We start from the raw sequence: 27,161 nt of genomic DNA on the forward strand, positions 1-27,161 counted from the left end.
GGTGAAAATGGTCATAATTCCGAAAATGAAAAATTGTAATTTGTGTCACAGGGCACCTGAGGAAAGCATATATGGCCGCGGGACTCTCCATCAAGAACTTAAACAGAGAACTCTGTTTTCCTTTGGCCATTAAAGTGGGTTCTGGTTGTACAGACGGGCATTTTCCTCTCTGCAGAAATGGGAGGAAGTCGTTTGACTAGTTACTCTTATTGATTTATTTACTTTGTATAACTTCACTATCTTATACGCACTATGTTTTCTTTGTTGCCAAGATTTCACAGATTCTTTTGCCAATTTTAAATTTGTTGTGCTGTGCGGAGATGATTCTTTACCTTTTTACTTAAAATACCATATGATTTTATGAAAATTCTATGGTATTGGACTTTACCGCTTTGTCCCTTTTCCGTTTGAAGATGAAATCCAATTGCTTGCATACTTTCATGTTAAATATAAGCACCGTTGCGTGGTAATCCAGGATTCATCAGGGCTCACAAACCAATGGTCGGAGGGCCCCCACATTTGTTCTTTAGTTTGGTCTCTCCAAGTCTTTCTGGAAACTACTTCCTCAACAAGATAACACGAAAGCTTCGGGACAATAAGACCGACTTTTCTACAGAATGCCAGCAAAGGCATGACATCACTTTCTTGGCTCGGCCAAGGAAAGTTCCAAGAATTGAGCGGTCTATAGGAAACACCAAAATCCATGTGTATGCATTGATGCAGCACATGATATATATAAAAGCTACGGATCGTCCTAATCCATCTTCACAAGTCACAAGTGAAAGCTTGAACAAGAACCATCTCTCTAATTTCTATCTGAGTTCCTTCGTGTTGTCTCCAAAATGAAGAAAGCTGCAGAGCTAGTTTTCATTCCTTCCCCAGGTGTTGGCCATCTCGTGTCTGCAGTCGAGATTGCGAAGCTCTTGGTTGCTCGAGACGACCAACTTTTCATCACAGTGCTCACCATGAAGCTACCTTTTGACTGCATGCCCAAGGGTACTGTTGATGCCTACACAGACTCCATGTCACAACGTATCAAGTTCGTCGATCTTCCGGAGGAAGCCATAGAGACTCGGGGCATCAACCCTAACCTCTTCCTCAAGTTTTTCATTGAGAATCATAAGGCCCACGTTAAAGATGCTGTCACCAAACTCACTGAGTCAGATCAGTCCGATTCCAAGCCTAGACTTGCTGGGTTTGTCGTCGACCTGTTCTGCACCTCTATGATAGACGTGGCCGATGAATTTGGGGTTCCTACGTACATCTTCTTCACATCCAGCGCAGGGTTTCTTGGTCTCGTGTTTCACCTCCAAACCCTTCATGATGAGCAGAACAAGGACTGCATTGAGTTCAAGGACTCGGACGCTGAGTTGGTTGTGCCGAGTTTTGTCAACCCATTGCCTGCTGGATCAGTCTTACCTGGTGTGTTTCTGGACAAGCATGGCGCCGCTGAATTCATCAACCATGCCAGAAGGTTTAGAGAAACCAAGGGTATTTTGGTAAACACATTCATTGAGCTAGAATCGCATGCCCTTCACTCTATTTCTGACGAGGGCAAAACTCCACCACTGTACCCAGTGGGACCCATACTGAACTTGAAGAGTGACGATAACCATGAAGGTTCGGAAATCTTAAAGTGGCTTGATGATCAGCCTCCGTCGTCTGTAGTGTTCCTCTGCTTTGGGAGCATGGGAAGCTTTGGTGAGGACCAGGTGAGAGAGATAGCGTGCGCGCTGGAGCACAGTGGGCTTCGGTTCTTGTGGTCCCTACGCCAGGCCCCACCAAAAGGGATGGTTGCGTTCCCAAGTGATTATGCAGATCACAAGGGGGTCTTGCCGGAGGGGTTCCTCGACCGGACGGTTGGGATTGGCAAGGTTATAGGATGGGCTCCACAAGTGGCCATCTTAGCTCACCGGGCAATCGGAGGGTTCGTATCCCATTGCGGGTGGAATTCAACGCTGGAGAGTCTATGGCATGGTGTGCCGGTTGCCACATGGCCAATGTACGCGGAGCAACAACTAAATGCCTTTCAACTGGTGAGGGATTTGGGTTTGGCAGTGGAAATTAAGATGAGTTATAGGAGGGACGATCAAGTGGTGGTGAGTGCAGAGGAGATAGAGAGAGGAATAAAAGTGGTGATGGAGCATGATAGTGATCAAAGAAAGAGGGTGAAGGAGATGAGTGAGAAGTGCAAGAAAGCCTTGATGGACGGTGGATCCTCACACTCTTCATTGGGTCGTTTTATAGATCAGCTTTTCCTTTGACTCATTCGGGAGACCAATTGGTAATTACTAGTTAATATGAGTTTATGAGTACTTTTGTACTAACTTGACAGCAATGGAAGAGATGACTCTACTTTTTGTAGTGGTATTCTAATCTACTACGACTTCCAAGCCAACAAGCAATTTGTTATTTATCATTTTCGTCATTATAGTTTATGTTAGTTGCTGATTTATTAGTTGTCTTCTTTATTATTTATTTTTCAGTCAACTTTCTAGCTATTTAAAGACAAGAAATTATAGCTAACGAACGAGTCTAATTCGATAAAAAATAATTTTAATTTGTAGACTAATGTTCTTAATTTGAACTCCTATGATATGGTGGTGGTGCGTATGTACCACCATATCCTGAAAAACAAAAAAAATATTGGCTAAGACAGGAAGGCTTTCTACGATGCTATTTTGTCTTCTTGTTCCCCTGAAGCTCACAGCATCTTTCTTTCAGCTGCTATATGCCAAAACAATGGTCCGATTTATAATGCAATATTCTAGTTTACTATGACTGGTAGGGGCCCACAAATCATTGGCTGGGCTTCTTAGTAATTTTAGGCTTTGTTTGATATTCATATGTGTATATATATAGTATTATTGAAGAATTTTTCAAATAATTTTATTTGATGGACACTTTTTAAGTTTTTTTACGATTTTTTTTTTAATAATCCAAATAATTTATTTTTTTAAGTCTACATTCATAGATTACTCTTGTAAAAAATTAGACGAATCGAAAACCGTTTCGATATCCAATTGTATCGGACAAAATCAATGAACATAGTGCTTCAAGAAAGTACTAAAATTTTAATAACTCAATTGAGTGGTCAAATGATATAGGATTCAAGTGATTTTTGTTGTCTTTAGGCATATGCTTGAGCAGAATCTAATACCAAATGCTGTCACCTTAGCATCAATTCTCCCAGCTTGTAATCCAGTGGGAAACATAGATATGGGTAAGCAGCTCCATGCGTTCTCTATCCGCCAGTACCTTGACCAAAATGTATTTGTCGGAACTGCCCTAATTGATGTGTACTCCAAATGTGGCGCAATCACTAATGCTGAAAATGTATTTACTGGAACCCATGAGAAGAATTCTGTCACATACACCACAATGATACTGGGATATGGTCAACATGGAATGGGTGAGAGCTCTCTCTTTGTTTCACTCAATGCAGAGATCTGGCATTGTACCTGATGCCATTACCTTTGTTGCAGTCTTGTCTGCCTGTAGTTATGCTGGTTTGGTTGATGAAGGTCTTTCTATATATGATTCAATGAAAAGGGAGTACAATATTAAACCATTAACGGCACACTATTGTTGTATAGCAGACATGTTAGGGAGAGTTGGAAGAGTGGTTGAAGCTTATGAATTTGTCAAAGGGTTGGGTGAAGAGGGTGATGTGACGGAAATTTGGGGATCACTCCTTGGGGCGTGCAGAATTCATAAACATTTTGAATTGGGAAAGATTGTTGCTGAGAAATTGCTTGAAATTGAGGCAGGAAATGGCAAGACTGGCTACCATGTCTTGCTCTCAAATATTTATGCCGAGGAAGGAAAGTGGGAAAATGTTGACAGAGCGAGGAAACAAATGAGGGAAAAAGGCTTGAGAAAGGAGACTGGATGTAGTTGGATTGAGATTACCGGTTTTCTGAACTGTTTTGTGTCTAGGGACCAAAAGCACCCTCAGTGTGATGAGATATATGATATGTTGGAGGAATTGACTACGACGATGAAAGATACTGGTTATAGGCCTTCTCTCAGTTCCCCTCTAGATGCAATCATGGAGCCTAATGAGTGATGAAGCATACTGGATAAAGAATTGTTGCCATCTTATGCTTTCATTCAGTGTGGTGGACTACTTCAACAAATCTGCTTGTAAAGTATCCACCATCTGGTGGTGTACTTATCACAGCATCCACAACTCCTATCCAGGCTACATAACAAGAAGTGATATATTCCGTGGAAGACTGTGTTCATGTAACTTGCTTTGGATCAATCATTTGTCCCTGTGGACACGACAGTAATCCTTTTTCAGATGCTTTTCCTCTAGCTCCCAAAAAGGACATATGGACTGGATTAAATGGTTCAATCTTCCTAAAATAATGGATGGTCCGGTTTGGCACAAGGGAGATAGCTATTTATGGACAACTATTATATTGGCTGCTTTCTGGCAAGTATATTGGCATGTCTTGTTAATTGATTTTACCTTCATCTTAGGTTTATGTTATCCAACACGACACTTGTATTTACAGATGGAACTCTACTGTTAGCTAATTTGGATTTTGGGCAGGTCAGCAGTTGTCCAAAGCAGGTTTTCTCAGATGGTGCTCACGTCTGTCCATACGGCCTTTGGTAGTGTACTTGGACACTGGGATCTGGGCCAGAGTAATGTAATAAGCTGCCATCTCGGAAAGGCATTATCCATATTATTCAGGTCAGTTAAAAAGCATGTTTTCTGTCTATAGTAGTGTTGTGTATGGTCATGACTCATATCCTTAGTTAAATGATTCTTTGATATCTTTGATGGAATACCCTGTATGAGTAGTGGCTCTTTTCTTCCATTTGGCTTAGTATTGAGCGTGCCCTGTATTATATTGGTCGCTCTTCTTCCAAGAAGTCTTGAAAATGTTTTATGTTTTGTGCTCTATAGCACTATTGTGTCTTCTCTACATATGACACAAATATTACATACATGTGTCCAATATGATTCAAAAGGACATGACCCTCTTTTTGGTCGCCTTTGGATCATGCTTTTTGCCCAGTTTTGTAGTAGTGGCACTAATCAAGGTATTAATCATTTTAATTATTCTATCAAAAGCGGGGTCCAGCTTAGACTGCAGTACTCTATTTTATCGTGATAGACTTTCATGTAACGGATAGACTTTCATGCGATGGAAAACATGTCATTGCACTATTGGTCCGAGATAGCAAAACAATGAAAATTGAAAAACAAAAATTTCACATTCTCCCATCCTATGTGCGCCACCGGCAGCTCCAACCAATCTCACCCAACCTTGAAATCCATTCTCCATTCCCTCTTCACAGTCCCTTCCTCCATTCCCCCTTCTCTATCCCCTTCCTCCTTCTCTCTCTACCATGGAACACCTACCCTCCACACACAAATTCCCTCAGCCTACCTAAACCGAGTCCACAATTTTCTTATTCTTTTTTCTTTTTGGTATTTTTCCATTTGCATATTGAAAATTTGTGAAAAACAGCTACCAAACCAATAATTCAATAGCCTACGTAACATATGGTGACCAAACAAACTTTATGTCCTTCAACATAAACATAGTGGCGTAAGTTAATAAAACTATGAAAACAAGAAATGGGTTGAATTTTAGGTGGGAAGATTAAGTAGTTTTAAATCAGTTATATGAAATTTCCAACATTCAATTGTGGTCACATTTATTGAAGAAATGAAATGAACATTTCATTTCCATCAAAATATCTAAAACCTACCTCTCTTATTCCATTCTGACAAAAAAAAATAACAAAGAAACCTCTCTTATTCCATATGGAGAAAGCTTCAGAGCTAGTCGTCATCCCATCCGCCGGCATCGGCCATCTCGTCTCCGCCGTCGAGATGTCGAAGCTCCTTGTTGCCCGCCATGACCAACTTTTCATCACTGTCCTCATCATGAAGCTACCCTTCAACTCCAAGGGCACAGAGGCCTACATAGCCTCCCTCGAAGCCTCTCCCGTATTGCCACGTGTCAACTTCATCACCCTCCCAAAAGTCCCAGACCTAGACAAGCACCTCAGCTCCCACTCCTTCCGCAACCAGTTCGTCGAAAGCCACAAAACCCACGTCAAAAACGCGGTCGCCGAACTCACCGAGTCACAGTCCGAGTCAAGGCCTCGGCTTGCTGGTTCGTCATCGACATGTTTTGCACAACAATGATCGATGTGGCGGATGATTTTGGGGTTCCTACGTACATGTTCTTCACTTCACCTGCTGGGTTTCTTGGGCTACTGTTCAACCTACAAAGAATTCGCGATGTGTATGGAAAGGACGTCAGTGAGTTCAAAGACTCGGACGCTGAGTTGTCCCTGCCCACTTTTGTCAACTCGGTTCCCGGCAGGGTCTTGCCTAGTGTGGTTCTGGACAAGGAGGGCGCGTAGTCGTTTCTAAGCTATGCCAAACGGTTTACAGAAACCAAGGCCATTTTGGTAAATACATTCATGGAGCTAGAGTCACATGCTCTTGATTCTCTTTCTGATGGTGAAACCCCGCCTTTGTATCCTGTGGGTCCCATCTTGAATCTGATGAGTGATGATACCCAATCGGGTTCAGAGCAAGCGCAACAGAAGTCGGATATATTGGAGTGGCTAGATGATCAGCCTCCTTCGTCAGTGGTGTTCTTGTGCTTTGGGAGCATGGGAAGCTTTGGTGAGGACCAGGTGAGGGAGATAGCGTGGGGGCTGGAGCGGAGTGGGCTCCGGTTCTTGTGGTCTCTACGCCAGCCCCCACCAAAGGAGACCGTTGTGTCCCTGGTGACTATTCGAATCCTAAGGGGGTCTTACCGGAAGGGTTCCTATTTCGGACGGCTGCGATGGGAAAGGTCATAGGGTGGGCTCCGCAGGTGGCGATCTTGGCCCACCCGGCAGTAGGAGGGTTCGTATCCCACTGCGGGTGGAATTCCACGCTTGAGAGCCTATGGTTCGGGGTGCCGATGGCCACGTGGCCGGTGTACGCGGAGCAACAATTAAATGCCTTTGAATTGGTAAGGGAGTTGGGTTTGGCAGTGGCAATTAAGATGGATTATAGGACGGACACCCAAGTGGTGGTGAGTGCGGAGGAGATAGAGAGAGGGATAAGGGAGGTGATGGGGCATGATAGTGATGTAAGGAAGAGGGTGAAAGAGATGAGTGATAAGAGCAAAAAAGCCTTGATGGAAGGTGGCTCCTCGCACTCTTCATTGGGACATTTTCTTGATCAGATTTTCCTTTGATATATTAGGAAAGTCCTAGAAAAATGAGAAATTCCCACTGTTTTTGTTTCTGTCATGAGTAGATGAATTTAATAAATTTCGTAATTCTAATAATTTTCTCTATATATATATATATATATGCTCCATCTTCACCACATGAACTGAGGTTGATATATTTATTCAATTTCTATTCTTCAACTTTCTACTTCAATTTTGTGGTGCATAACAAAAAAAGAAAAATGTTGTTAAATGAATGGCATATGATGTGGGAATATTGAGTTGTACTAAAATAACTAAGATATAATATTTAACGAAATTCAGCAAGTGGTGTGAACATCCCTGAAAATACAGCAACAGTAACTTTTTCCACTTTGTTAAATACTGTTTTGAATTTGAAAAATAAAAACTCCTCGAACCAAGTGGCAATCCATAGAATCTACAGGAGAATCAACGTAAAATGTGGTAAACGCTTATGAAAAGTCCTGTGAAGTTGTGTGGTTGGTCTACAATTCCTAACATGTTTTTACTCATTAAATACTGACCTCATCCTTGTTGATGAGTCTTGTGAAGTTGTGTGGTTAAGTATCAGAGACCAAAAGCCATGATTTGAGGGCATGCCGACTCTCTACTGCGAAGTCCACGACGACTTGTCAGACCAAAACCAGTTATGATAACTTTTGTTTTGGGTTGGTTTCCAAGTAAATAAGTTTATCAAATCTTGACTAGACGAATGCCAGCAAATGCATGACGTCACCTGGCAAAAATGAAAAAGAAGTAATCAAAGCAATGTTAGAAACACCACCGTGAACGTGCACATGATGTATATAAAGATGTTTCATCATGAGATGAGTTTTTCCTAAGGGATTCTAATTTTAAATCAATTGAGGCCTTTTCTTTTTCTAGATCTCTTTCTATAGAGGAAGTAGATCCTGTGAATGAATGTTTCGCAGAATTATGCCTATGGGATTGACTAGGGGTTGGTAACCATTTTAGCTGTACTGAAGACTTTAGAGATTGATTTCCAAAGTTGATTTTGACTGTGTCATCTCAGTATTGTTGGATATAATCCAAATTAGATAGCCTATGTTGAACCGAAGTGGGTTGGCTTTAAGTTGCTAGAGTCCAATCTGAGGGAAGGGTGACTTCTGACCATTTAATAGAATGGGGAATTCTTATGTTAGCATTTGCTTGGCTACTCTGGATTAGTAAAGTTTGATCTTTAGGACTTTTATTAAGGGCTTGGAAATTCATATTGGTTCTTGTGACTTTATAATAAATTCTATAGACTAAGGCTAAAAGTTGGGATCCGGGTAAGATCTCATAACTTGCAGTTTTAATAAAGTCAAGATTTTTAATATATGGGGATCACTAAGGCTTACTGTGAAATCAGGGTAGCAATCATAGTGAACTGGACCAATAAACAAACTGGATTATAATATTCCTAAGGTACTGTCACTAAAATTGGTGAATCGTGCATCTCTTAGGCAAAGCAAAATATAAGCATTAAGACCTGTTCTTGTTAGAGGTTTGACTGCTACTTGAACTAGACCAATATGCAAGAAATTGTTTCCATCTTTCCTATGTTTCTTAATTGACTCAAGATTAAGTAATTGTCAGGTTTCATGTTCTTTATTAAGGGCATAGACTTGCTCAACTGTTTTAACATGGGTTGTGCTTTTGAAAGAAGAGAGAGACCATCTTTTCTTATAAATTTCTGTAGGGGGGACTTTAGGAATATTCCAATCTTTCCAGTCGACTTCATTACTAGTTTCATACTCAGTTTGTTCTTCATTAACTATGAATGGGACCTTACTAATACTGGCTCTAGAACTGCTACTGCTGCAAGAGTTTGATCTAAAAATGAGACTCATTAGGACAAGTTTACTGGCTTTTCTCTTATGGGTAGAAAGTAAACCTAAAATCCTAGTGTACACTCAAGGTTATCTGAAGACCCAGGAGCTCTCTCTTTCTCTGCTCATGCCTCACATGGGACTTAGTGTTTGGAGTCTAGGACTTATTGTTTGGGTTGAAAGAGAGTTGCAAGTAATGACAAGACCCACCCCGAATTCCTCGGAAACCCAAAACGAATTCTGTGAAATTTCCGACATTGCACCTATGCCGGGCCCACTTACTAAAACTATTACCTCCTTTCCCAAATAGGAATAGGGGCACGAGGCTTTGTGCCGAAATTTTGACAGAGTCTTCCCTGTTAATCGGACTTTCCCCAAATTTTCAACCTATCAAAAATTACAATTTAAAAGGCTAATTGCCAGCACGCACAATGTAATAACACACAATTTACGGACAAGGCTTCCAGCCTTCAAATAAATCAAGGCATGACAACTAGAAATGCAATTAAGGAACTCAAATCATTTTTTGAATACTGTTGTAATCAATATAAAATTAACTTTCCAAATTTCAATCAAGCGAGGTTTAACCTCCTAACACAACTGCAAGTAGATTTAAGGCCTCAGCCCAAAACGTACAACGATCCACAACGGGTTCCAAAACTGTCTTGATCACAACCACATTTCAACAACACCCAACTAGTAAAATGGGAAAATGAAAAATCAATCAATCAAGCCTCGTTTTCAAACGAGTTTAATGACCAACGACAAGGTCGAAACCGAAATCATCCCAAGTCCAAAATAACTTTAGTTCGTAACTGCACTTGGGTGGGACCCAGGCTACCTATGTACCCTTACTAAGGGATCAAGCCACCCGTAGTTCTTCATCCACAGACACAACTCCAGTAATATACAATCTTTTTCCTTTAAAATAAAATCGACGAATGACTTTAGACTCCTTATTATATCAAATTCAACAAGGCAACCCCTAAACACTTTATGATTTCCTTTCTTTTATCAATTCTTTCCGTGCAACTATACCCTATCCAAGGCATATGTTGCTAAACAACACTTCCCAAATCCGGGACTCAGACGTTCATACCAGTGTAGGGTAATCACAAAGCACAACCTCACGGATCTCAACCCAAAAACAAATCCTCAAATATATGTATTTAATATGTATAAATATAATTACACCACCTACAACCATCATCATGTACCAGGGAAAACAATCCAATCCGGGGATTGTTTGATTAGACTACATGAAGGAATCCTCAACAACCATGTGGTTAGGGAGCGAGCCGTCCAACTGGGGGACTAACTCTCAGCCAGCATGTACAGCCGAATCCTCAAGACTCGTATACTATGACAAGTCCTACGCGCGTAGACAACCCAAATCAAGGGTCTACATATCCACATGTCCATATCCATATATCCATTTCCGTGCGTCCATGTATCCATATCCACTGCTTCCAAGTATCGGTATCCAAGGGGATGTACACACGATAATGCACATCATGTACCGAGGAAAACAATCCAATTGGGGATCGTTTGACTAGACCACATGGAGGATTCCTCAACAACCATGTGGCTAGGGAACGAGCCGTCCAACCGGTGGACTAACTCTCAGCCAGCACAAACAGCCGAATCCTCAAGACTCGTACACCTGTGACAAGTCCTATGCGAGCAGACTACCCCCGTTTCAAGGGCGTCCGAGTTCCAACATATTCAAGTATCTTCTATATTCCAAATATCCATTTCCATTTTCATTCCAGAATCCATATCCAAGGAAGCCCACACGCCCGAAACACGGCCCGTGTGTGTATAGTAACCAGGGAAGGTACGTATGATGGTGGAGTTCGTAACCCGTATAACAATATTTTAAAAAGACATTTCCTTCCTTAAAACCCATATCCGGTGAGGTACCTAAAGTAGTGCTTATAGCACTTTAAAATTGACATTCTAAACTCATTTCTTTCCACAACCTCACAACAACATCCCAAGTACCCCACACATATTCAACATAGATAGCACATTCTCAATTATTATATAATTGAACTCAAAATACTCAAATATGTCAAAACCCACGTATATCACTAACTTTACGAAAATAATAAATTCAATTATTAAATATTCAATGAATTTAAATAAACCATTAAATTTATAGGCATAATATTTCCATCACAAAACTATGTTGTTTATTTGAAAACAATGTCCACTCACACGAGGAAAAAGAGACGTTCTAAGGTCCAACTACCCAATTCGGATGATGGGATAGCCTCAGGGGACACTCGGTCAACCGGGCGGTCAAACTTTCCAAAACAGGTCAATGGGGCCCAAAGAACCTACGACCTCTATTTTACGATCCAGACATTTCTAAGGGTTCCACAATGTCTAAGATACACGTCCTGCAAGTTTGGCCTGAAACGGACGGTCGGATCGGTCACGATCGCAAGATTAGACGGTTATCATAAAACACCAACTTTAAGTTATTAAATCAGAAAATCCAGTACTCCAATCCATGATCTGTGAATTCCTACACAATCCTAGGAATGCCTAGATTAACATATATTAAATTCAAGATGATCCAATGCTTCAAACCTATCGAACCCGGATAACGTACAATAGGCAAAATCCGTTCGAGACTCAAACGGTATCCGAATTGAAATCTGAGCACCCCTATGCGCTCGTGACAATAAGGGGATCGCATCGGAACACGATGCCCCTCCGCTATAGTGCCCACGCGCTGCCACATGCACCGGCAGCACGTAGGTGTCCAAAACGATACCACTCCTAGGAAAACCTCAAAATTTCAGGCCAATATTCCTATCATAGGTTCAAGACATCGATTGGAGACACTTTTGTTCTTGGGCCTACCCCAAAAAGTAACCGAAAGTGGTAGGAATTTCATCACGAAATTCGGCCAAACTGAAATTCGAAAATTGATCTATCAACGCTTAAAATTTCTGAAATCCTACCCAACCATCAGCTAGATCATGAAAAGTATGTGAGAAATCATATCTCACTCGCCGAAATTGGTGGCCGGATAATGGAGAACGAAGTCGGAGAATTTCGAGTGAAAAACTGGCCATTTCTCTTCGATTTTCCGGTGAAAACACGGTGGCAGGCAGCGGGGCCTGGCTGGGGTTGGAAGAGGACGGTGGCCTGATCATCTTGGTACCTGCCCCGTCAATTTTGGTAGTTGGAGTAAAGAACTGCTAGCCAAAACGTGGCCGGCTGGGCGTTGCCTTCACGAGAGAAGAAAGATGTTGAGGGGAGAGAGAGAGAGAGAGAAAATGAGGGTTTCCATATTTTTATCAAACCCTTTTCGTAAAAATTACAGTGATGCCACTGAGGGTATTTTGATCGTATTTTGTTCGTTACAACTCCGATTCAAGCCCATTATGTGTCTACAGACTCAACTCGTCATGCTCTATGCAACGGTACAGTCAAAATTCTAAAAATCTTCCCGATCAAAAAGTCAACGTTAAATCTAATAAAATATTCTATAGGCAAAATGGTCTTTTGGCTGAATGAGAAACTGAATTACCAGTCAATGAATGAACAATAGAAAGTACAGGACAAATTTCTAACACATAATAGAAATATCAGTCATTATGGCGGAATGAGAAACTGAATTAGACTAACTCAACAAGACTACAGTGATGATGATGTTGCAGATGGAGGGTTTGAACAACGACAACGAGGCCCGGCACAAGAGGCTCTCGAGTTGTTGATCGAATTGGCCGGAACCGAGCCCATATTCCTAGGCAGCAGAGAGAGAGTAGGTTGGGGAGGCGCGGGTTTGTAGGGGTTAAGTCCAAGTCGAGGCGGGTCTATGTGGGTGGGTCAACGATAGATTTCTAAGGGTTGGTTCAAGGTCGGTGATGTGAGAGAGAGAGAGAGAGAGAGAGAGAGAGTGGAAGGAAGAGGAAAGGAGAGAATGGGTTTTTTTTTTCTTCCCCTTTTAAAATTTAAAATTTTTAAAATAATTTTTTTTCACACATCAGCCCCAATTAAATATTCCTAAATGAATTTATATATTTTTTATGGGTCAAAATCCCTAATTAAATTTAAATATTACAAGAATTATTTTTTAGTCTGACACATCACCAAATATAGGTCTTCATTATTTTTACAATCCAACACAACACCAAATGTAGGTCAGTACTTAATCCAGCTTAGGCTAATCCAAGCTAATTCAAGACAGCCTCATAATTTAATTTAGTCTATGACAGTTCGCCGTACCAAATGACCTCTTAGAAGTCAATTTTTAGTCCTTATATTTTGAGTTATTTTTCATTTTTGTGTTATGTAGGTGTATCTTTGGCACTTTTAGTATATTGTAATTATAGTTTGCTAGCTTTCTTAACCGCAGTCTGATTTGCTAAACCCAAATGATTTTCAAGACTGAAACTTGAGGTGGATTTCTCCTGTGCGATAATCATATGTTGGCACGTCAGATTTTCGTCATGAAAATTAACAACATCAACTATTTGGATATAGATTAAACACTCGGCAAGCCACGTCATAATCGTGAGACAGCCAAAATTGTGAACATATAAATTATAAGAAGGAAAGTTGTTGGTATAAAAATTGTATTATCGACAAAAGCAGCACATCACTTGATCACCTCTTCAATTCCTCTACGTAACTATATGATTAATTGCTTAATTTATTGCCAGGTGGCAATCTGTTCTTTTACCAATGAGCTTGAGAAAGCTTCTGACCAATGCCAGCAAAGGCATGACGTCAGTATCTTGACCTAAGCAAAGATTATTAATTCCAACATTCAATTGTGGCGATATTATATCAAGGGCATCGACATGAACTTTTCATTTCCATCAGAATATCTAAAACTCCCTTTGTTCTTCCCCAAATGGAGAAAGCTTCAGAGCTAGTCTTCATCCCCTCCGCCGGCATGGGCCACCTCGTCTCCGCCGTCGAGATGGCAAGGCTCCTCGTTGCTCGACACGACCGACTTTTCATCACCGTCTTCATCATGAAGCTGCCCTTCGACTCCAAAGGCACCGAGTCCTACATAGCCTCCCTCGAGGCCTCTCCCGTGTCGCCACGTGTCAACTTCATCACCCTCCCAAAAGTTCCTGCCATAGACAAGCACATCAGCCCCAACTCCTTCCGCAACCAGTTCGTCGAAAGTCACAAACCCCACGTCAAAAACGCTGTCGCCAAACTCACCGAGTTTGAGTCCGATTCAAGGCCTCGGCTCGCTGGGTTCGTCATCGACATGTTTTGTACAACAATGATCGACGTGGCGGATGAATTTGGGGTTCCTACTTACATGTTCTTCACTTCACCAGCTGGGTTTCTGGGGTTGTTGTTTAACCTACAGAGAATTCGTGACGTGTATAACAAGGACGTGAGTGAGTTCAAGGACTCGGACGCTGAGTTGGCCCTGCCCACTTTTGTCAACTCGGTTCCTGCCAATGTTTTGCCCAGTGTGCTTCTGGACAAGGACGGCGCGAAGGCGAGCCTCGGCTATGCCAAACGGTTTAGAGAAACCAAGGGTATTTTGGTAAATACATTTATGGAGCTGGAATCGCACGCTCTTGATTCTCTTTCTGATGGTGAAACCCCACCGTTGTATCCTGTGGGCCCCATCTTGAACCTAAAGAGTGATGATAGCCAATTGGATTCAAAGCAGGCGCAACAGAAGTCTGATGTATTGGAGTGGCTAGATGATCAGCCTCCGTCGTCTGTGGTGTTCCTGTGCTTTGGGAGCATGGGAAGCTTTGGTGAGGACCAGGTGAGAGAGATAGCATGGGGGCTTGAGCGGAGTGGGCTCCGGTTCTTGTGGTCTCTACGCCAGCCGCCACCAAAGGAGACCGTTGCGTCCCCTAGTGACTATTCAGATCCCAAGGCGGTGTTGCCCGAAGGGTTCCTCGATCGGGCGGTTGGAATAGGAAAGGTCATAGGGTGGGCCCCGCAGGTGGCGATCTTGGGCCACCGGGCAATTGGCGGGTTCGTATCTCACTGCGGGTGGAATTCGACGCTTGAGAGTCTATGGTTCGGGGTGCCGGTTGCCACGTGGCCAATGTACGCTGAGCAACAATTAAATGCCTTTGAATTGGTGAGGGAGTTGGGATTGGCTGTGGAAATCAAGATGGAGTATAGGAGGGACTTTTATGGGGAGAGTCCGAAGGTTGTGAAGGCAGAAGAGATAGAGAGAGGAATAAGGGAGGTGATGGTGCAGGATAGTGATTTAAGGAAGAGGGTGAAAGAGATCAGTGAGAAGAGCAAGAAAGCCTTGATGGATGGTGGGTCCTCACACTCTTCATTGGGACATTTTCTTCATCAGATTTTTCTCTGATATATATATATATATATATATATATTTTTTTTTTTTTTTTTCACCCTAATAAAGAACCACATTCCCTATCTATTTGATACCACACATGAAAATCAATAATGCCCAATGACAATTTCTCGCGATATTCATGTAAATGCCCCTTAAAAATAGAGGCCCCTAGCAATTACTCAGCTTGTACATGGTAAAAGCCGTGGTAAGCGGAGCATAATGCAGTCAGGGGCCACAAAGCAATTTGTTCCTTCGCTCTGTTTCTTAGTCAATTAGTCCCTATATTTTAAGTTATTTTTTCGTTATCGTTTATGTAGGTTTATCTCTGCCAATTTTGGTATACTAGTAGTTTGCAGCTTTCTTAATCGCACTCTAATTAGCTAATCTATTGATTTTCAAGACAAAAAATTCGAGGCGGATGTCTCATGTGCCAAGACCATATGTTGCCACAAATTTTCATCTTGAAAATTAATAATATAATATTTTTGAATAAATATTAAAAATTTGAGACATCGAAGATGTAGTGATAAATGTTCTTAACTAATTGAACTATAATTCACTTACAAATGCCCTTTATTTTTTTAAACACAAACAACAGTTTAAACTATAAGGGAGAGTAGAGGGATCACACAAATCCCCTTCCACGAAGCAATAGCATGTAGATAAATAGTTGTACAGGCTATTTTGAACAATGCAAGGCTCAAAACTTCTCATACATTTGATGTTTTTATAGCTGTTTGATCTATTAAAATATACCCAATATTTTAAGATGACAAACAATATATAAAACATATTATTAGTTTATCTTTTGTAATTAAAACTTGAAAAACTAACTATGATGACACAATTTACATTTTTATGTATATATAAACAGAACGATGTTTCTTGTCTATTTTCATCACCTTTTACACATTTCACGCAATTTTAAAACCTGTAGCATTGTGCGGCCACTTTTTGCTAGTTAGATACTAAACTTCATGGTTGTGGTGGACTTTAGCACTTTATTTCTTTATCATTTAGGCAGGGAATCGAATGTATTGGTACAGGTACACGTGGTCCTTGATCGAACAGTAATATGGGTAAGCACTAATCAGGGCATTAAGGGGTCGTTTGGCATGGCGGACTGTCATGGACTGGACTAAATCCTGGGACTGTCTCGGATTAACTCGGATTGGCCTAAGCTGGATTAAGTACTGACCTACGTTTGGTGTTGGGTCGGACTAAGAAGCTGGATTGTAAAAATAGTGAAAACCTATGTTTTGTACTGTGTTGGACTAAAAAAATTACATAAATATTTAAAATTAATTAGGGATTTTGACCTAAAACTAAATAAATACTGCAAAGAAACCAATGAGATATGTATAATTTATTATATATAAAAAATTTAAAATATTTTTTAAAGACAAACTATCTTTATCTTTTGTCTTTTATCTATTTTTTTCTTTCTTTCTTCCTTTTCTCTCCTTCTCTTTTCTTCTTCCTTCCCAGCCCTGTTTCTTTTTTCTCTTTTCTTTCTCCCTCCCGATCTCTCTCTGGTTCTCTCTCTTTTTTTCTCCAATATTGACACAACATTGGTATCCCTTTTTTTCTATATCCCCCTCCCAAACCTTTCTCTGCTTCCCTCTCATTTTCTCTCTATTCTTCCCCCAACCTCCACCCCCCCTCTCCCCTTTCCCCCTCCTTTTTTCTTTTGGTTACAGAGGGGGTAAACGCCCCAAAACAAAAACAAGGGGAGGTCTGGCAGGACCTTGAGCATCAACATCTAAAATGGCTCTAAGGAAGGCAGGAGTTTCTTCAAAAACATCGAGGCCATGATTAAACTTGTGATTGGCAGCCAAGGTCTCTTGTTCCCTTTGAAGTCACAGATCCTCATCTTCTTCGAAGCCACAAATCTCCATTTGGTTTCACTGAGCCACGATCAATGGTTGGTAATTTTTTCGAAAGGTTCAATTGGTTGTGGTTCCACTGGGTTTGATTTGGTGGTGGTTGATTCAAGTGGTTGAGTTTGAATTGGTAGTGGTTGGTTGTTGTGACTGGGTTTACGGTGGTGATAATTCTAGGTGAAGAAGAAGAAGAAATTGATTCTTGAAGCTTGGATATGGATTCGGTTTTGCGATTGGATTAGTCGGACTTGCGCGTCAAAATAGCGCTCGCTATTTTGCGAACTGCATTTCAGCCTCTCTGTATAAGGAGAGCGAGTGAGGAGGTTTTTTAACTGTTGGACTCCACAATCCCATTTAACTTAGTTCCCCATTTTACCAAACATGGGCTTCAAGGCTTATTTAGCATAGTCCAGTCTAGTGAGGCATACCAAACACAATCATATTAATTATTCTAACAGTAGCGGGGTCCAGCAACGACCCGTTAATCATTCTGCAGTACTCTACTGAGATAGACAATCGCAGTCTAACTATACCTTTCTCAATGCAATGGATGATCCTATGTTGCGACACCAAATTTTTGTCATGAAAATTAATAATATTAACAATTTAGACAAAAATTAAAAACTTGAAAAACTAAAATTGTCAACATCTGAATTATAAGAAAGAAAGTGGAAAGTACTTCAAATTGCACGAAGAAAATAATAGTGTTCTTGTGAATTTTTATTTGGAGATTTATTTTTCTACTTGACGAGAAAAGCATCACATGAGTCGCACTGTTGGGCTAGAATGGAAGTTTCCAAGAATAAATTTAGGTATAAATTTAGGAGACGTTTGTACAAAATTCCACCCTTTGATGCCAGCAAAAGCATGACGTCACCACTTGCATCCTTGGCCCAGATCATTAATTCCAACACTCAACATGGAAATGAACTATTTCCATCAAAAGATCTAAAACCTACCTCTCTTATTCCATTCTGACAAACAGGAAAAAAAATCCTCTCTTATTCCATATGGAGAAAGCTTCACACCTAGTCGTCATCCCATCCGGCCGCATCGGCCATCTCGTCTCCGCCGTCGAGATTTCGAAGCTCCTTGTTTCCCGCCACGACCAACTTTTCATCACCGTCCTCATCATGAAGCTACCCTTCGACTCCAAGGGCACAGAGGCCTACAGAGCCTCCCTCGAAGCCTCTCCCGTATTGCCACGTGTCAACTTCATCACCCTCCCAAAAGTCCCAGACCTAGACAAGCACCTCAGCTCCCACTCCTTCCGCAACCAATTCGTCGAAAGCCACAAAACCCACGTCAAAAACGCGGTCGCCGAACTCACCGAGTCACAGTCCGATTCGAGGCCTCGGCTTGCTGGGTTCGTCATCGACATGTTTTGCACAACAATGATCGATGTGGCGGATGATTTTGGGATTCCTACGTACATGTTCTTCACTTCACCTGCTGGGTTTCTCGGGCTGCTGTTTAACCTACAAAGAATTCGCCATGTGTATGGCAAGGACGTCAGTGAGTTCAAAGACTCGGACACTGAGTTGTCCCTGCCCACTTTTGTCAACTCGGTTCCCGGCAGAGTCTTGCCTAGTGCGGTTCTCGACAAAGAGGGCGCGGAGACCTTTCTAAGCTATGCCAAACGGTTTACAGAAACCAAGGGCATTTTGGTAAATACATTCAAGGAGCTAGAACCACATGCTCTTGATTCTCTTTCTGATGGTGAAAACCCGCCTTTGTATCCTGTGGGTCCCATGTTGAATCTGATGAGTGATGAGACCCAATCGGGTTCGGAGCAGGCCCAACGGAAGTCTGATATATTGGAGTGGCTAGATGATCAGCCTCCTTCGTCCGTGGTGTTCCTGTGCTTTGGGAGCATGGGAAGCTTTGACGAGGACCAGGTGAGGGAGATAGCGTTGGGGCTGGAGCGGAGTGGGCTCCGGTTCTTGTGGTCTCTACGCCAGCCCCCACCAAAGGGGACCGTTGTGTCCCCTGGTGACTACTCGGATCTCACGTGGGTCTTGCCCGTAGGGTTCCTCGATCGAACCGCTGCGATGGGAAAGGTCATAGGGTGGGCTCCGCAGGTGGCCATCTTGGCGCACCCGGCAGTAGGAGGGTTCGTATCCCACTGCGGGTGGAATTCCACGCTTGAGAGCCTGTGGTTCGGGGTGCCGATGGCCGCGTGGCCGGTGTACGCGGAGCAACAATTAAATGCCTTTGAATTGGTAAGGGAGTTGGGTTTGGCAGTGGCAATTAAGATGGATTATAGGAGAGACACCCAAGTGGTGGTGAGTGCAGAGGAGATAGAGAGAGGTATAAGGGAGGTGATGGTGCAGGATAGTGATTTAAGGAAGAGGGTGAAAGAGATGAGTGAGAAGAGCAAGAAAGCATTGATGGAAGGTGGCTCCTCACACTCTTCATTGGGACATTTTCTTGATCAGATTTTCCTTTGATATATTAGGAAAGTCCTAGAAAAATAAGAAATTCCTACTGTTTTTGTTTCTATCATGAGTAGATGAATTTAATAAAGTTCTTGATTCTAATAATTTTCTCAATATATTTATTTGGGTGCACATTCAAGATTTTCAACATCTTGATCAATTATATAATAGAAAACCAGGCTTGGATGAGGAAAGGAAACCATGATCTGTACGCCTTTTAAACAGACAAATTCGCCGATCGGTTCATTCTAATTGTCTTCTTCATGTTCGGAACAGACAAATTAGCTTTCTACTTCAATTTTGTGGTGCATACCAAAAAAATAAAATTGTTGTTTAAATGATTTGAGGGCATCTGATGCGGGAATATTGAGTTCGTTAAATTCTGACCTCATCCTTGTGAAGTTGTGTGGTTATTTATAGGACACCAAGTCCACGACGGCTTGTCAGACCAAAACCAATTATGATAACTTTTGTTTTGGCTTGGTTTTCAAGTAAATAATATAAAAGACAATCTTGACTAAACAATGCCAGCAAAGGCATGACGTCACCTAGCGAAAATGAAAAGAAGTAATTAAAACAACGTTAGAAATAACTATATAAAGATATTTCATGAGCTGAGTTTTTCNTCAAATATAATTATTTCTTCATCTCCCAAAATTAATCAAATAATGAAGAGACCAGCACAACTTGTGTTCATCCCAGCCCCAGGCGTTGGCCACATCGTGTCAACGGTCGAGATCGCGAAACAACTCGTTGCTCGAGATGACCAGCTCTTCATCACCATCCTCATCATGAAGCTCCCCTTCGACAAGCTCTTCACCAATACAGACCCTTCAATCTCACACCGCATCAGCTTCGTCAACCTCCCGGAGTCCCACATCGACACACAGGGCCTTGCCTTCACTTCCTTCATCAAAACATTCGTCCAAGGCCACAAAACCCACGTCAAAGATGCCGTCACAAAGTTACTCGCTGAGTCCGCTCAGGCCGAGCTTGCCGGGATTGTCATCGACATGTTCTGCACCCCCATGATCAACGTGGCGGACGAATTCCAGATTCCTTCCTACCTCTTCTTCACCTCCGGCGCAGCGACTCTAGGGTTCTGGTTCCACCTCCAGTCACTTCATGATGAGCAGGGGAAGGACGTTGCTGAGATAACTGGGTGGGAATCTGAGTCGATCGTCCCGAGTTTCATCAACCCCGTGCCTGCTGGAGTCTGGCCGAGAGTGATGCGAACGAAGGAAGGCGCTACAGACTTCATCGATTTTGCAGCGGGGTTTAGACAAACCAAGGGTATTTTGATAAACACTTTCAGGGAGCTGGAACCACATGCTCTTCGTTCTCTTTCTGATGGTAAATTCCCACCGGTGTACCCTGTGGGGCCCCTGTTGAATCTGAAGAGTGATGATGGCCACGTTGGCTCGGACCAGTCCATTCAGAAGTCTGATATCTTGGAGTGGCTTGATGATCAGCCTCCTTCCTCGGTGGTGTTCCTGTGCTTTGGGAGCATGGGAAGCTTTAGTGAGGCGCAGGTGAAGGAGATAGCGTGTGCGCTGGAGCAAAGCGGGCAGCGGTTCTTGTGGTCCCTACGGAAGCCCGAGCCAAAAGGTAAGATGGGGATGCCGACCGATTATGCGGATGTCAAGGGAGTCTTGCCTGAAGGGTTTCTTGATCGGACGGCTGGGATAGGGAAGGTCATAGGATGGGCTCCACAAGTGGCCATTTTGGCCCACCCGGGGGTCGGAGGGTTTGTGTCCCATTGTGGGTGGAATTCTACGCTGGAGAGCATATGGTGTGGTGTGCCGGTTGCCACGTGGCCATTGTACGCAGAACAACAACTAAATGCGTTTGAGCTGGTGAAGGATTTGGGATTGGGTGTGGAAATTAAGATAGATTATAATCAGGACAGTGAAGTGGTGGTGAGTGCAGAGGAGATAGAGAGAGGGATAAGGCAAGTGATGGAGAAGGACAGTGATTTAAGAGCGAGGGTGAAGGAAATTAGTGAAAAGAGCAAGAAGGCTTTGTCGGATGGTGGTTCTTCATATTCTTCCTTGGGACGTTTTCTTGACCAGATTTAAGTTTAGATTCGTTAAAGCTCAAGATGATGCATAGAAACCACAGTTGTTAATTTGCATAGGAGATTTAATGAGCAAATATTTTCACCGTTTGTTTTACGTATCGTGGTTCCTAATAATGAAGTGTTTTCTGTTATGTGATTGGTCCCTTTTTAGATTGCCCCGAAAGCCATTACAATGAAAACGATGGATTTGCCGATTTCTTAATTGTCTTTTTCATCAATTCAATGCATGTTCAACTTTCCACTATAAAACAAAATATCAAAGTTTGACCTCTCTCCTTTTTGACAAGTCTAAACTCCGAAATTCATCACATATTTTCCAAACGTAAATAATTATAATATCAATTTTTTCAACTCACAAGATTTGTATAAAATAAATCGTTAGACTTTATACAACCCATAACAAAAATGCTAGCAAAGGCATGACATCATATCAATTGATCAACCAGATATATATAAGCAAGTTTATCAGCTGAGCTTTTCATTGCCATCATCTTTCTTCATCTCCACAAATGAAGAGACCAGCAGAACTTGTGTTCATCCCAGCCGCAGGCATTGGCCATGTTGTGTCCACAATTGAGATAGCAAAGCTCTTAGTTTCTCGTGATGACCGTCTCTTCATCACACTTCTCATCATGAAACGACCCTTTGACAAACTCTTCACAAACACAGACTCTTCAATCTCACCACGCATCAACTTCGTCAACCTCCCCGACACCGAAACAACAGATCTCTCTTGCTTCAAATTCTTCGTCGAAAATCAGAAGACCCAAGTCAGAGATGCCGTCGCTAAACTCGTTGAGTCAAATCAGTCTGGCTCCTCAAAGCCCCGGCTCGCCGGGTTCGTGGTTGACATGTTCTGCACCACCATGATTGACGTGGCCAATGAGTTTGAGGTACCTTCTTACGTGTTCTTCACCTCCAGTGCTGCATGTCTCGGGCTCTTGTTCCACCTCCAGACGCTTCGGGACGAGCATGGCAAGGATGTGGCTGAGTTTGCGCACTCGGATTCTGACTTGGTCGTCCCGAGTTTTGTCAATCCTCTGCCTGCTAGCGTCTTGCCTGGTAAGCTACTGGACAAGGAGAGTGCTGAATCATTCCTCAACTATGCCAGGAGGTTTAGAGAAACCAAGGGTATTTTGGTAAATACATTCTGGGAGCTGGAATCGCATGCCCTTCATTCTATTTCTTATGGTAAAAACCCACCAGTGTACCCTGTGGGACCCTTATTGAACATCAAGAGTAGTGATGATGATAAGGTTTGGGATATCTTGAGTTGGCTTCATGATCAACCACCGTTGTCCGTAGTTTTCCTCTGCTTTGGGAGCATGGGAAGCTTCGGTGAGGCCCAAGTGAAGGAGATAGCATATGCGCTAGAGCACACTGGGCTCCGGTTCTTGTGGTCCCTACGCCAGCCCCCACCAAAAGGGAAGATGGCTATGCCAAGCGACTATGCGGACCCTAGTGGAGTCTTACCCGAAGGGTTTCTTGATCGAACGGCTAAAATTGGGAAGGTCATAGGGTGGGCCCCACAAGTGGACATTTTGGCCCACTCGTCAATCGGAGGGTTCGTATCCCATTGTGGATGGAATTCCACGCTGGAGAGCTTGTGGTACGGTGTTCCGGTGGCCACGTGGCCAATGTATGCGGAGCAACAAACAAACGCCTTTCAGCTGGTAAAAGAATTGGGATTGGCTGTGGAGATCAAGTTGGATTATAGGAAGGACAGTGAGGTGGTTGTGAGTGCACAAGACATAGAGAGAGGAATAAGACAAGTGATGGAGCATGATAGTGTTATAAGGAAGAGGGTGAAGGAAATAAGTGAAAAGAGCAAAAAATCCCTGATGAATGGTGGATCCTCATGCTCTTCATTGGGTCGTTTTATTGATCAGATTTAACATTTGATTCATCAAAGCTTAAAATCATTTGTAGTGGTACGATATAACACGTGAATTAGGAACACTAATGGCTATATAATAAATTTGCATATGTAAACTTACAGTCTTTTTTATAATAACAATGGGGAAATGAAATTCCAACAAAGGCTTTAATATCTCTAAGGTTATGAAATTAAGAAGGGGTGAGGTCCAATAAATATGAAAGATGAACAAAGCCGCCTGGGCACTTGGCCAAGAAAGCCCAATAAAATGTAATCTCAGTTACTGATGGGGATTAGGGTTCAGACATAGGTCACTAATCATATACACGAGTACCGAAATCTAAAGATAGTACAAACCCACATATATCGTAGCAAATCCATGCCACAAATAAACAATTTCATTAATCATCAACATCTACTCCCTTACAACTATTACATTAGCCTTATTTATAGTCTTTACAACACTTGGGCACTAAGGCTACTTGGTCCAAAAGTAAACTAATTAATTATAAAATTACATATAAATAATAAAAGATATCCTAAAACTACCTAAATAAGAAAATAACAATATATCATGAAATAACTAATTAAATGATAAATATATATCTTGATCCACCCCTATGCTCCTACATCAGACTCACCTGGTTGGAAAGAATTCGTCCTCGAATTCAATCTTTTGATCAAGGAAAATCCGAGTAGAATCTTCAATTGCTTCATATTAATTCTGGATCTTTTAGCATCCAGTTGAAACCTTCCTTTCCAAATAATAAAAGATATTTGCAATATTTTGTTATTCTTGGCTTCCTTTTTCTCCCTCTAACAATGCAAATGTTTTTCTCTAGAATCTTCAATTGATTGACAAAATCAACCAGAATTTTGGCAGTATTCCAAGTGAAAACATTAATGCCCATAAAATCAATAATATCTTCGAAAGTTTTCTCAATTCTCATCTCTTCACTGTTTTGATCAATAAATTGCTTATTGAAATTGCTTTGAACACCCAAACAATTTTCATTGCAATTTTCACAGTTGTAAGGATCAAATATTGGAGGTAAATTCAAATTTAATAACTTTGGTGAATAACAAGAGGCACCAAAATTACTAAATCCATTTATACCTTCAAAGACACAATAAGAATAATCGTGCCCCTCTTCACTTGACTCACACAGCGAAGCGCGATAATGAAAAGCGCTATCTCCCTCGTACTCCCCGTCGAGACTCCCACGGCTTAGAGTATTGATGCTAGCTACTCGGTTCAGATAAGGGTTCACACATCCCTCCTTGTCAGAACTCTTACATATCTGGGTTCGAGCTTCAATGCGAGCAATGCATTCCGTAAGTTACCGTAGCATTCTCCTAATTTCCTCCATGTCCTTGTAGTTGTTAACACGACTCTCCATCCAAAAACTTCCCCAATAAAGCAAATTTTGAGTCGTAGCTCTGATACCAATTGATGGGGATTGGGGTCTGGACATCGGTCATCAACCATATACACAAGTATCAAAATCTAGGGCTAGTGCAAACTCACACATATCGTAGCAAATCCATGCCACAAATAAACTATTTCATTAATCATAAACATCCACTCCCCTACAACTATTACATTAGCCTTATTTATAGGCTTTACAACACTTGGGCACCAAGGCTACTTGGTCCAAAAGTAAACTAATTAATTATAAAATTATACATAAATAATAAAAGATAGGGAACTTGAGTAATACACCCAAAATAGGAGCTGAAATTATAAATAAAAAAAAAAAAAAACCTACATGAAATTTAATTTAGAAACGTACCCAAAAACCATTTATTACATATAAATTGAGTGTTGAAGTTACTATAAATTACATCTCTGTCATTGATTAATTTAAAATAAGCCCAACACAAAAAAACTAAAAAAAAACTCAAAACAAGGCCAGCAAGCCCGAAGTACATTGTTAATACCATATCATAAAAGTACAATGTTAATATCATGTCATAGAAGTACACTGTTAATACCATTCCATAGAAGTTCATTGTTAATAGCATTCCATAGAAAAACATTGTTAATACCATTTCATAGAAGTACATTGTTTATACTGTCATAGTGTAGGGGCTTTTTTTCTTTAGACAGCTACAAATGGGCTGGGCTGCCGTAAGGAGCGAACTAAAGAAATCATCCCATGTACCTGAGTTCAGAAATCAAGCCCCAAGAATACTTCGAAAGGACAGAGAAGCTTTAGGAAACACGTTGGTTACCTTCACCAACGAAAATGACAACAACTTACATATAAATTTTCTAATTTGTCATGAGAAGCTTGTGGCATGGGAGCAAAATTGTCATGAGTTTAGCACTGAAGAGAAAACTAAGTGTTCCTGGGGGGGAAAAGGGGTATTAAGGTGGGAGATGAAGAGTTTGTAGAGAGGTTTGGCTGAGAATAAGAAAAAGGAGAGGAATGGGTGGCTTGACTATTATTTCCGGCAGCTTGACAGTGACTTTGTCAAATGCTAGAGTAGCTTGCCAAAATGGGGAAAAATTGGTGGGGGGGACGGGGGGGAGATAGAAGAGGCGTCCTTTTATAGCTGCTAGAAGCTATCTTTTTCCAAGAAACCCTAATGGTTTCCATCCAATTTGGCCAAGCTTTTTCCTTCATTTCTCCTCCATTTCTTTGACTTATCCTAATCTAGCAAAAATCCCATCTACCCAATATCACAAAATCCGGGATTTTTGGGAGCTCAATGCTCTTCCCGCAGCCGCCTTTGTGGAGAATTCCTATTTCCAGCCATCTTCTTCCTTCCTTTTCCTTCCTTTTTCTATGGCTAGGTCTGATGAGGGAAAGAGAATGGGCATATATGCTGGTTCAAAGAGCGGTTCTCCTCTGCACGCAAATATCGTTTGGTCCCTTGGGTGTCTTTTGCTTCAAACTTGCTCCCTTCTCATTTGCTGGAACATCCCAGCAACTTTGTATAATAGACCTTCAGACTTCCCCTTCGTGGCTTTTGTTTTTCCAGACAAGTGTTGGGGCTTTTATAGCTCATTATGGTAATTGTATGGGCAAAGGTGATTCATTAAGTAAGTGGGATTTCTTTATCAAACATTTGGGCTTTTTGGTTGAGTCAATAGGCTATTTTGATTGGGCTATTTTTGTTTGGAGTGATGGGCTATTCTTTTCTCTCTTGTGCTCACCCACATGTTTGGGCCTATGAAATGGGCTTGAGTCCCGAGGCTCCCAAGCAACCCGGGACTTCCATTTCTCGGCCTATCAACGGGCCTTATGACAATTTATTACCATCCATACCACAACTCACTCAAGCAAGCCCTAGGTATTTGAGTGGCTTGGGGCCCACTTAAGCTTGTGGCGTGATTGGGTGCGGAATAATAATTCCTTGCTTGGCGTGGCGTGTCGCTTGGCGTGCTTCAATTTTATCGTCCATAAAGAGGGACACGGTGCTTAGTTTAGCATGAGCTTGTATTTTATAATATTATCTCAGTCCTTGGCATGACAAATTATTTATTTAGCATGGCATGTGGACTCT

General features: G+C 41.7%; 5 protein-coding genes and 2 pseudogenes across 5 annotated transcripts; all 7 read left to right on the forward strand.

Moving 5' to 3' along the window:
* Nucleotides 1–604: 604 nt before the first annotated feature.
* LOC117621011 (UDP-glycosyltransferase 71A16-like) lies at nucleotides 605–2,451 on the forward strand. Its single transcript, XM_034351269.1, has one exon. The coding sequence runs from the start codon at nucleotides 843–845 to the stop codon at nucleotides 2,262–2,264; it is 1,422 nt and encodes a 473-aa protein (XP_034207160.1). The 5' UTR covers nucleotides 605–842; the 3' UTR covers nucleotides 2,265–2,451.
* Nucleotides 2,452–3,138: 687 nt separating this feature from the next.
* On the forward strand, nucleotides 3,139–4,402 carry LOC117621889 (annotated as a pseudogene).
* Nucleotides 4,403–5,739: 1,337 nt separating this feature from the next.
* On the forward strand, nucleotides 5,740–7,226 carry LOC117622655 (annotated as a pseudogene).
* A 6,547-nt stretch (nucleotides 7,227–13,773) lies between these two features.
* LOC117623352 (putative UDP-glucose flavonoid 3-O-glucosyltransferase 3) lies at nucleotides 13,774–15,736 on the forward strand. The gene has a single exon (XM_034354296.1). The coding sequence runs from the start codon at nucleotides 13,932–13,934 to the stop codon at nucleotides 15,381–15,383; it is 1,452 nt and encodes a 483-aa protein (XP_034210187.1). The 5' UTR covers nucleotides 13,774–13,931; the 3' UTR covers nucleotides 15,384–15,736.
* Nucleotides 15,737–18,107: 2,371 nt separating this feature from the next.
* LOC117620525 (putative UDP-glucose flavonoid 3-O-glucosyltransferase 3) lies at nucleotides 18,108–19,797 on the forward strand. The gene has a single exon (XM_034350607.1). It carries the CDS (start codon nucleotides 18,265–18,267, stop codon nucleotides 19,702–19,704), a length of 1,440 nt encoding a protein of 479 aa, XP_034206498.1. The 5' UTR covers nucleotides 18,108–18,264; the 3' UTR covers nucleotides 19,705–19,797.
* Nucleotides 19,798–20,335: 538 nt separating this feature from the next.
* Nucleotides 20,336–21,910, forward strand: LOC117620580 (UDP-glycosyltransferase 71A16-like). The gene has a single exon (XM_034350688.1). The coding sequence runs from the start codon at nucleotides 20,361–20,363 to the stop codon at nucleotides 21,768–21,770; it is 1,410 nt and encodes a 469-aa protein (XP_034206579.1). The 5' UTR covers nucleotides 20,336–20,360; the 3' UTR covers nucleotides 21,771–21,910.
* Nucleotides 21,911–22,261: 351 nt separating this feature from the next.
* Nucleotides 22,262–23,764, forward strand: LOC117622643 (UDP-glycosyltransferase 71A16-like). The gene has a single exon (XM_034353387.1). The coding sequence runs from the start codon at nucleotides 22,282–22,284 to the stop codon at nucleotides 23,665–23,667; it is 1,386 nt and encodes a 461-aa protein (XP_034209278.1). The 5' UTR covers nucleotides 22,262–22,281; the 3' UTR covers nucleotides 23,668–23,764.
* Nucleotides 23,765–27,161: the final 3,397 nt, after the last annotated feature.

Source organism: Prunus dulcis, chromosome 3 (genome assembly GCF_902201215.1).
Source record: "Prunus dulcis chromosome 3, ALMONDv2, whole genome shotgun sequence".
NCBI lineage: Eukaryota > Viridiplantae > Streptophyta > Magnoliopsida > Rosales > Rosaceae > Prunus > Prunus dulcis.